Source organism: Gavialis gangeticus, unplaced genomic scaffold (genome assembly GCF_001723915.1).
Source record: "Gavialis gangeticus isolate Ggan-Ray unplaced genomic scaffold, GavGan_comp1, whole genome shotgun sequence".
NCBI lineage: Eukaryota > Metazoa > Chordata > Crocodylia > Gavialidae > Gavialis > Gavialis gangeticus.
Window position 1 is genome coordinate 38561922 of NW_017729032.1, and position 10906 is coordinate 38572827.

The window sequence follows — 10906 nt, forward strand, 5'->3', positions numbered from 1 at the left end:
GGGGGGGGGGGGGGCAGCTCCCAACCGCTGTGCATCCCACTAGGGGAGGCATGGGGGACATATGCCCCTGGACCTGTGCATGGGGCAAGGGCAGGCTGCCCATTGTGGCCTTGGAGGCTGTGCTGGCCTCTTCCCAGTGGGGGGAGGGCTGGGTTGGAGCCACACTCAGGGAGGTGGGACAGGCAGCAGTTGGGCTGAGAGGGGTGTCTACGACAAATTTTGGGGCAACTGGCCTCTGCCCCCTTCTAATAAGTGTCCGCAGCAGACAGTCTGCCCTCACCCTGTTCCAGGGGTCACATGTCCACCCATGCCTCCCTTGGGGGTGTACACAGTGATATGAGCCACCCCTTCCCAATAAGCAACCCACAGCTCCATCCCACACCCTGTCCCACTCCCTCCCTTACTATGGAGGGGGGGGCCTCAATCTGCCCCCCACACACACACCCCTTCCCACCAACCAACTTACCAGCCAGACACTGCTCTCCAAGCTGCCAGGCTGCATATCGGCAATCAGACTGATACTGGCCAATATAGCTGGTTAATAATTGGCCATGAGTATCGGCCAAAAAAATCTCTTAGTGCACCCCTAGTTATCTACCAAAAAACTCATTCCAGATTCTCAGTACAAGACTTAGTCAATCTAGAGAGGTTCAGGAACTCCACACTACTTAAGCTAGCCAATGATACTCAGTGTCATTCCTGACCCACATGTAGCACTTCAACTTAACACCTGCAAACTCTTTGCAGAGAGCAAAGTCCCTCCAACCTCCCACAAAGACACATATGTACTAGGTATGCCTTTCCTACCATGCTGAAAAATGCAACACACTATCTCTATCAGTGTTAACTAACACACTGTAGTTTACTTTCTTTTGAACTAGAATATTTCCCATAATTCATATGGAAACATATATACTGATGTGGTTCACTGGTTAACACTGAGTGCTCATATGACTCCTCAGCCAGCATGGAGTGGTACAGGACTACGCACAACACCCCACTGAATTCAAATGTCCAATATTTAGTGCTAAGAGCCCACCCAGCATTGAATTACTAAGCATGGAGGAGGGGACATTAGAAAGCCAAGGATATTAGCATGAGCTCCAGCCTATACTGAACTATCTGGGTAATCTGGCAACACTTAGGGAAGCAGCTGCAGTATGGCAGGTTCAAGAGTACCCAAACGTACCAGGTTTGGAAAGTGCTGACCTTAGTGTTAACTAATAAAGAGAGGAAAATAAAGATCATTATGTCAATGTATTTTCATTTAATTCCTTACATTTTTTGGTGGAGAGATGGTCTTAAAAAAGGGATCGCTGTAGAAGCAACCTCTCCTCACTAGCATCAGGTCTTGTCAAATTAAGACATATAAGGAAAAGCCTAGCTTTCTTCTGTTAAAGGCATGGCAAGAACTGCCAAGGCCACCTGGTATCAAAGTATGAAAGGAGGGACTCACTGCTCCTACAGAAAACAGCAGGATACTCCACCCACTTATAAAGGACCACTGTTCCCCAGAAGGGTACTAATGTGAATAGTACAGCTTCCCTTAAACGGTCCTTAACAAAGCAGTTGCTCTTCCTTTATCCAGTCCTCTCCTATCCTATGATGCAAATGAACAGCTGGAGAAATAGAGCTGTCATCAGCCAAACACAGCTGTTCAAAAAAGCTTCTTTCCTTCCAATGCCTCTTTAAAAGGAATCATGGGCTATAGCAAACTCTTACCCTAATCCAGGGAGCCAACATTTTTGACAATCATGCTATAATTTAGGGTCACTCCCCCAAAGTGCCATTCTTGATCCCCTTCCTTTGCCTAATCTACAACTCTGCTTCCTGCTCCCTACCCTAGCCCCCTTCTCCTATGCTTTCTGATCCCTGCACTATGACCCCTGCTTGATTTCCTGCTCCACTTTCTGCTTCCTCCCCCATTTGCTGCTGTGCTGCTTGTCCCCTCCTTTATCTACCACATGCCATGCACAGAAGCTTTCCATATCACTGTGTGGCACTCATGTAACAGGTTGGCCACCTCTGCCCCAATTAATCCTTCACTGTACCCACACGGCCGTTGAGAAAATGAACTGCTCTTTAGCACCCAGATTTAAAAAAAAAGAGCAAGCTCATCAAGAGAAACCTTCAAGAGAAGACAAAAGCTGAAGTAGAAAGATTATAAAACTTGGCAAATATTGGATCATTAGTATACACATATCACTTCTACTTGTTTTTTAAACAAGAAAGCCATTCACAAATAAAATAACTTTTGTAATATTTCCAGTACTAAAATGAACTGTTTATCCAATCAATACTTTTTCCCAAAAAACTTTTTTCTTCCCCAAATCACCCACAATTTCTCCCCCCCACACAACCCTCCCGCTTTATATGGTCTTGCCCTGAATTTCCCAAGTTACATTTTTAAGGATCATTGCTGTGGAAACCACATGCCTGTATTGAGATCATGCATTTTACTGCTTTAGGCTCTTTAATCAAAAGTCATTGCACATTAATAAGGGGAAGGAACAACCTAACATAGTTAATTTTTAAAACAAATTAAAAATTTTTCAGGTATTAGATATACCATTATGTGGGGTTTTACAAACACTTTTTTTTTACATTTTTTTTTCTCTTCTATGTTGTAAACGTCTAATCTTCAGACAAATATTATGGTTTTCAGCAATCCTAATGATGTAAATTATTTGTAAAATGAGTAAAGAACAATATTTTTTCCCTTGAATATTTTAGCCACAGTAATTTAAGACAACTTGGTAAGAAAAAGTAAATAAAATATTGTTTAAGCTTTCAATTAAAAAATTTCAAAATGAACTTTTCAAATAACTAACCCAGTAGGAACTCTAAATTATTAATACAAAAGCAAGCTATAAATAAATACCCACTTAATAAAGCATTTAGTGGCTGAGCTATTTGGAAAAATACCCTAAGCCTAGCCAAGTCACTGGAAATGTGTGTGAAAAACACATTTATCTAAAAATTATGTGGAACAAAATACCTTTGTTTTCCAGAAGCAGAATGCATTATTAAGAGTTTACTTATTAAACATCACAGAAAGCCAACTACATTGTGACAGAAGGGCTATATAGCAGTTGTTCATGCCCAAAACTTTTAAATAAGATAGACTTCATGATGCTTTTAGAACTTTAACATTCTAAAAATGACAAGGGAGACCATTCTGGTATGTCAAGGTGGAATGTAAAACTGCTTCGCATCCAATACAGCCTTTTGAGAGAATTAAAAAAAATTCCACAGCATTTTTTTCAGTATAAGCGCACATAGCCAGTTTCCCCTCTTTCCGTTACTTTGTATTGTGGTGGTTCTTTTCCACACCAAGGGTTCAGTGTTTATTAGTGTGGCCTGTCAAAAGCACTAAGATCTTCTGTAATGAAAAAGGCAATGTTGGTTTAAAACATAATTCAATTAGATAGAAAAAAAGACCCCTCCCCCCACCTCACCCCCAAATGTCAGAACGTGTTCCTTTGATTGTCTATATGGTTAGACTCCAAAATTGGGCTCCAAAGCAAAAAAGAATTTTCAGTTACAAATACAAAAAATAGTTCCCAATGCACACAGTTATGTCCAGGGGAGAAGGCCAGAGATGTGCAGTGACAGTTATTCATGTCTATCATAATATGCAAATTTTAACTTGATTCAAGCTAGGAACACATGCAACATTCAAAACAGAAAAGTAAAAAATCTCTACCACTGGAATCTATGAAGCTACTCCAATATGCTTAATTACTACCACTGTATTGCTTTGAGTATAAATGTGTTGGGTTTGTTTTTTGGGTTTGTTTGTTTTTTTGTTTTGTTTTGTTTTTTTTAAGTATTTCTTCTAAAATAGCTATATTTTAAATCTGAGTTAAAAAGAAAAAAAATGTCTTATAGACACCACAGAACTTCTAGCCTTGTACATTTCTCTTCATCTGACACCTTCTGTCCTAAAAATTAAGTGTTAAATTTGAAGACATACAGCATTTAGACTGTGTCAAAACAAGACTGTGGCCCTGGTACCACCTTTTAATCTGCAGAAGTGTGTACTGCACTTGATTTTAAGATATTTGTCTGAAAATAGTGTAACTTCAGTAGAAGTACTACCCCTGTCTCTATTATGCATTTTATTAAAGGGCCAATCATCTAACAAAACCTCTGAAACTTTTACCACCATACACAAATAATATACAATCAATATACTACACATAAAATAAATTGTGAGAAGAACAGATTATCTTTACACTGAGTATCTGATTTTTACCTTGCCTCATCAGCATTAACTGATGTTCATGTCTAGCTGCTTCCATTTCTGCCTCTAGTTTCTCTTTGGCTTCTCTAATGTTTCTGTCAACCTGTTCACGTTGCTGTTTTTCCATCTCATCAAGAGCCTTCCACCGTGAAGCATACTCAAACTCAAAAGTTCCAGGCTGAGCAAAACGTGGAGGCTGTTCTCTTTCCCTAATAAATATATGAGCAGTTAAATGTAAAGAGAGATATATATATATTTTTTGTCTGTTTAGGAGTACTAAATATACTCCTAATGATGCATTTCAATTAATATATTTCTAATTTCAAATCAAATGGCCAAACATAAGACTAGTTGTTTTCCAAATGTAAATCTTAAAACTGCACATTAGCACTGTCGAGGTCACCCTGCATGACCGAGTAAAAATTTAAATAAAGGATAAATATGAAACCAAATAAAACCCCCACATAATTATATCTTATTATCAAATACTTTGTTTCATGTTTAAATACTGAAAATATCTGATGCTTTAGTAGAAAGCTCTGAAATTTATCTAACAACTATCAGGCGTCTACAGCAAGAAGCTGCATATATGACTTACGAATAGGGACCTACTTAATTTGCAGTTTTCACTGAAACCGTGAAACCGGCAGTCTTTGCAATCCCCGGAAAATATTCCACCAGCTACAATTTTCTGCAAAATCAACACCCCCCTTACAAAAAACAGTGTATTATTCATATTCTAATATGAATACGCTGTTTAGATTCTCCTAATCCTTACCACAATACTTAAGACAATGCAGCAATCCCTATAGCCACTCTCACATGCTTGAGACTTATTGACTGTCTGCAGTGATGGCAGGGCCTCTCTGCCAATCAGCAGTGATGGCAGGGCCATCGGGAAATGCCCACATTATCAGCCCTTCATGCCATGAGCAAACTATGGAAATGGCTCTCTCTGACCATGAGTTAAGTAGGTCCCTACTTATGAAGCTGAATGCATCAAAACTTGCTACAGTACTAAAGTATGACTAGACATCTTTAAAAGCTAACACTATCTTTTCAGTTGACAATATACTTTCTAACAAAATACTTGTGCAACTGTAAAATTAAAAGGCAACGTACAAAAACAGGTATCACATATATCATTTGTAGAAAAAGTTATTCTGTTCTTGCAAGCCTGATTAAAAGCATTCTGCCTCCAGCAACCAACTTTTCTGGATGCACAAGTTTCAAAATCAAAAGATGTATTTATTGATCAGTGATAAATTAAAGAACCTTTGTTCTACCTGGCATTTAAAGTTATACAGCTGCTTATGTCGCATGCATCACTGCAGTAGCTAAGACCCTGTTCTACAAAGACACGCACACATGCTTAATTTAACAGTTAAATTTAACAAAAGTTGAATGAACTGTTCATAGGATTTAAAAGTAAGCATGAGGCAAACAATCCTCTGCAGTATCATGGCCCGAATACCTATAACTTGAGGTTGCATTTCACAAAGAGGAAGTCCTCACATCTAAATATCAATGAACCAATTATATCAATGATTAAACTTTAATTATTAAACAATTCTATCAATGGTTATATCAACGTTACTGATGTTCTTTTCACTACCTGAACACACGTCAAGGCAAAGTATAAGAGATTCTTGCCTACCAAGCCGAACTAAAATGGATGACCATATACCCAACTTACTTATGATATTGTTGTGTTTTTTGCATTAACTTCTCTGGCAGTCCATCTTCATTGTCGAACTGTTCCATAGGTTCTACAACCACAGGGCGAGGCGTTCTGAAATAAATGTTTTAACCAATGAAATCCACGTTGAAACAGGTAACCATGTAATATTTTGAAAATACATCCTAAAAAAGTCTTACGTCATGTAAACATCAATTCCTTCAAAAACATTTTGTTAGCAGCAAATCTGCCTTGCAAACAAGCCACTTACTTTGCGTGGAAAACATTATTGCCTTTTTTCTGTGGCCTATTTGGCTAATAAAATTAACTAACTAATTAATCTAAAATCTACGTAAAAGAATTAAACTCTTTGAGGCAAGAAGCATTTTTTAACTTTCACTTAAAAAATGTTTCTAGCTCTTATACTGACAAATTAAACCTCTTAAATAAAACCAGATGGGTTATGTTCCCGAGTCTGCTCATGGTTAACTTCAGTGCTTCTACTTATAGTTTTACCAAGCTGCAGTGGAGTAAAAACAAACCAGTAAAACTGACCAAACTCTGATTACTAAGAACTCCAGAGGCAGGAATTAAATCAGTAAGAATCAAAGTAACTATGGATAATTCTGAAAGAGTAGAAAATGGATAAAAAATATGGGTGAATAATTAAAACTGCAATCAAACCGATAATCTATGCAAGAAAACACTATCATTAATCATTTAGACTTACGCATGTTAATCTATTGTTCGTAGCAGTCCTGCACCCATCTGCAGGTATAGAAAACTGGGGGGGAGGGGAGGATAGGTTCATATGCCTCCCCAGCATCGACTGTACTTCAGAGCCCCTTCCCTTCCCCACTCCTCTCCTCACTGCAGGTGGGGGGCAGCAGGTCAGGAGTGAGGGACAACAGCGGGGGCACAGATGTAGCTGAACCCACATCATGGTGAGGAAAGGGAGCAAGGGGGGCTCTAATTTTCCATGATAAAAAAACTCACAATCAAATGTCAAAATATATATTTAGAATTTATTTTATTATAATGAATGAAGCACTGGTAGGCTTACAAATTGCTTTGAAGCAGAGATTCACTGATGCATCAGTCCAATATCAGACCAGCACTGATATAAAGAAACTTGATCATATTGAAAGTCGGCCTGATGTGGCTGATAATTTGGCGGATAAATGCCCAAGCATGCACGCAGCCACAACACAGCACATAAGCAGTGAGGAGCACAGGCCGGCAACTTGGACAAGCATAGTGCAGCTGGTATGTCTGGTGTAGTGGGAGGGGAGGGGAGAGGGAAAGGGCATGGGGGAGGCAGATTTAGGCCCCCTGCGATGAGGGAAAAGTGGGGCTGGAGTAAGTGCTGCCCAGCCAGGGTGGGCACGAGACAGAGCTGCTGCACACTGTTGGTGTAGCACTCACCCACTTATCCAATAACTCCCACCGCTGCTTCTGCCGCTGGTCCGGGAGAGCATGACCCCACCCCATGTGCCCCCAGATCTGCATGGGGTGGGACAGGATGAACCTCGCACAGACCCAGTCCAAGCCCGTCCTGCGCAGATCCGGGGGCATACTCCCCTCCACCCTGAATGCCCTACTGGACGAGCACTGGACTAGCGACACGCAGCAGCAGGAGCTGCCCCCCAACCTCCCTGGGGCTCCATCCTGTGCTGGACAGCACTTGCCCCTCCCCGAGCCACAGTCCTCCCTCACCGTGGGGACCTTAATCTGCACCCCCATGCTCCTTCCTTTCCCCCACGCAGACTTACCAGCTGCACACAGCTCATCCAAGCTGTTGGGCTGGTATCAGAAACTAGTATCATCTGATACACCTCCTTTAAAAATCAGCTATCAGTATCAATGCATCCCTACTTTAAAGTTGTATATCAATAAAACATTGTATCCAACTGAGGCCTATATATTTTTAGTGGTGTTTCATTTTAATTGCAGAAGAATGTGGGCTTAATCAGAGAATTTGGGAGGGTTTTAATCAAAGAATTTGGAATTTTTAAACAGACAAAACCAGGATCCCTGCTAATGAGGCAGTTTTCTCCACATTTAAATACATTCACAAAAATTAACCGGGGGGTGGGACGGACCCTTAAAAACTTACGTGGTCAGTAAAAATGCCCCATCGTTGCATCTTTCTAGAGCCTTCCGTGCTGGAGGCTTTGCTGCAAACTCCACAAAACCTTTCCCTGTAGCTCTACCACGGTCATCTACTACAACCACAGCTCTCTCCACTGGGCCAAACTGAGAGAAGGCTTGTTCCAGTAGTTCATTGGAAACCACAGGTGAAAGATTCTTGATTGTTAAGGCAGCTCCATGTGTAGCAAAACGAATTCTAAGTGGTCTGCTCTTCAAAATCGTACCATCAAGTTCTGCCTTTGCTATTTCAGCAAGTGTCCTAGATTCCTTTTTCAAAGGGAAAAAACAAAAAAACAAAAAACGCACACATTTTATGCACAATCCTATTCCATTTTCTACAAAGTACTTTGCCCTTTAAAACATTTTTATTTTAAATGTGTTAAAACTGAGGGGGAATGCTTCAACATTGAAAGTACACTCTTCTCAAAGAAGGATGTTTGTGCACAAAAGCTTGCAAAGAACAATTTTTTCCAACTATTCAGTTGGTCTATAAAAAAGATATCACATTTACCCAAAGGACTTCATCTGCTAATGGGCATTTATACACATACATCTGTCTGCTCCGACATGCCGAAAATCCACCACATTGGAGCAGAGCACGTGAACTGACCAGTGCCCAGCACTGCACCACGTGTTTGTATCAACTGAGAAATGTGCACCAGCACTAAGAAAATGACAGTGTTGTGCTTGGAAATGAAAACACCTTCAATGTGTTTTAGTTCAAAAGGACACTGCCGCCATTTTCTCAGCCCTGATGTGCATTTCACCGTTTATATAAGTGTATGCAACTTAGCACCAGGCACTTTTAAAAGCTACAACCAATATCCTCTTCTCAGAGCTGTTTCAGATTACATTTAATTTTAGCAATCTGCATGTGGCTCCCCCACAATCTATTTAAAAAAATGCCTCTTAAATGTATGTTTTAGTTGTGTGAGCTACAGGAAATTCCCCACACCAAGACAGAAAAGAATTCAGCTGGTTACCTAAATAGTAAGATTTCAAATCTTTCTCTTTTTAGCACTTTTCTATTCATCATGTTTATGTGACCATTCCACATTCAAGGATTACACTCAGAGGGACTTACATACTCTAGTTCAGGGGTGGGCAAAATGCGGCCCGCCAGGCCATTCTATCTGGCCCCTAAAAAATTTAGAAAATGAGTATTTATCTGCCCTGGGCATGTCATACGGCCCTCAATGGGTTGCCAAAACTCAGTAAGCGGCCCTCCACCCAAAATAATAGCCCGCCCCTGCTCTAGTTCTTCTTCAGGTCCCATAAATATTTCTAAATTTTTTTCTCAAATTGGACAGTGCCTTACAGTGGCGACATGTAGGGGGTGCACCCCCTGAGAGTGCTGGTGCACCCTGACAGGCCACGCTCCCCACCTAGGTGATAGGCAGGTAGGAGCACCAATGACACACTGCAAGCGCCAGATGAAGCACCACAGCCACTTCCCAGTCAGCACAATTGGCTACAGGGGACCCCCGTCAGCAAGATTGGCCGCAGTCACTGACTGGTCGTTAGGGAGAGCATGTGCACCCCAACCCTGACTAAAGTGGCACCAGTTGCCCATGGTGCCTTGGAAGAATGAAGGATTTTAAAATTCACAGGGAGCTCCTTTTTTTTTTTTTTTTTTAAAGTTAGCATGGTTAGTTATTATCTACTGCAAGTACTGATTGAATCAGTACCCTTCCTAAATCAACACAATCTATATTTTAGAAGTAAACTGCTTTAGATTCTCTTGAGATTCTTTATTGTAGCTTCTGTACTTCCCAGTTTTACTTTAAACAACTACTATTTGCTCACTGGTTTTCATCCTTTGTCCACTCTAACCCACAAAATCAGCCTTCCCCAACATCCTCTTTTCTTAGTTGGAACTTCTTTCACTTATGCTGAATATTCTTCTGCTAAAAGAGCCATTCATCAAGCCATGGCAACAGGATGGTGCTTCCTCCACAGCCCATGAAAAATAATTCAGATAACTAGATAAACTCCTAAAGGGCAACGTGAGTTGCTTCATCCCTCAATGTGCCTAGAAACTGCCCATCAGCAAAACAAAAGAAATGTATTTTATCTTATATTATAAATTGGGAGGGGGGACAGACTATACAAGCCAACACTTAAAAGCACACAGGCAAATAACAGTTAGAAAACTTACAATATAGGTGGCTTAAGAAAAACAAGTCTTAACTACTGAAAGGTAGAGGGGCAATTAAGGAAGCCAAACAACCTTAAATTCCCACCTGCCAGCCAACTGTGTGTATATTAACTATACCAATAGAGGGCCAGCAGGCTCCCCTCTCTGATCCCCTTCCTCTGCCTGATCTGCTGTTCTGTTCCCTCCTAGATCTGTTCTTTTAGCTTCCTTTCCTACCAGCTCCCCTCCCTGATCTGCCAGATGCTGCACACAAAGCTACCCCAATGCCACTTCTGTTCCCCGTGTGGCAGGCTGCCCATCTCTACTCTATCCCTTGTAAACTGTACACAGAAACAGTCATGACAGCATTGACTAATTAAAACTAGAGGCAATTCCTTATGGCTGGGGAGGAACAGAGGATTGAAAGAATGTTTGGGTTGTTTTTTTTAAACACATTCAACTGGAAATACCAGAACACACGTTTTAAACAGAAACTATCCCCATGAGCATCCCAGGCCATTCGGGGTATTTGCAATTAAACACCACAAGGCTTTCAGACCTCCACGCCGGTCCTTGCTTTCGTGGAGATCTTAGCAGCGTATGTGGAAACCACAAGCACAGCTGGCTACATGGGACCATACCTGTGCTCTCCAGGGTTGGGCCAAACAGGCTGCACCAAAAAAAAAAAAGGGGG

General features: G+C 41.0%; 1 protein-coding gene across 1 annotated transcript in view; it reads right to left on the reverse strand.

The window, feature by feature from the left end:
* PSPC1 (paraspeckle component 1) overlaps nt 1-10906 on the reverse strand; it is a 61035-nt gene that overhangs the window by 49413 nt on the left and 716 nt on the right. Inside the window, exons 2-4 of the mRNA XM_019523786.1 lie at nt 8041-8427; nt 5943-6038; nt 4259-4455 (exon numbers count right to left, since the gene is read on the reverse strand). Coding sequence (XP_019379331.1) covers nt 4259-4455; nt 5943-6038; nt 8041-8427 — 680 coding nt within the window. The remainder of the gene's footprint in view (nt 1-4258; nt 4456-5942; nt 6039-8040; nt 8428-10906) is intronic.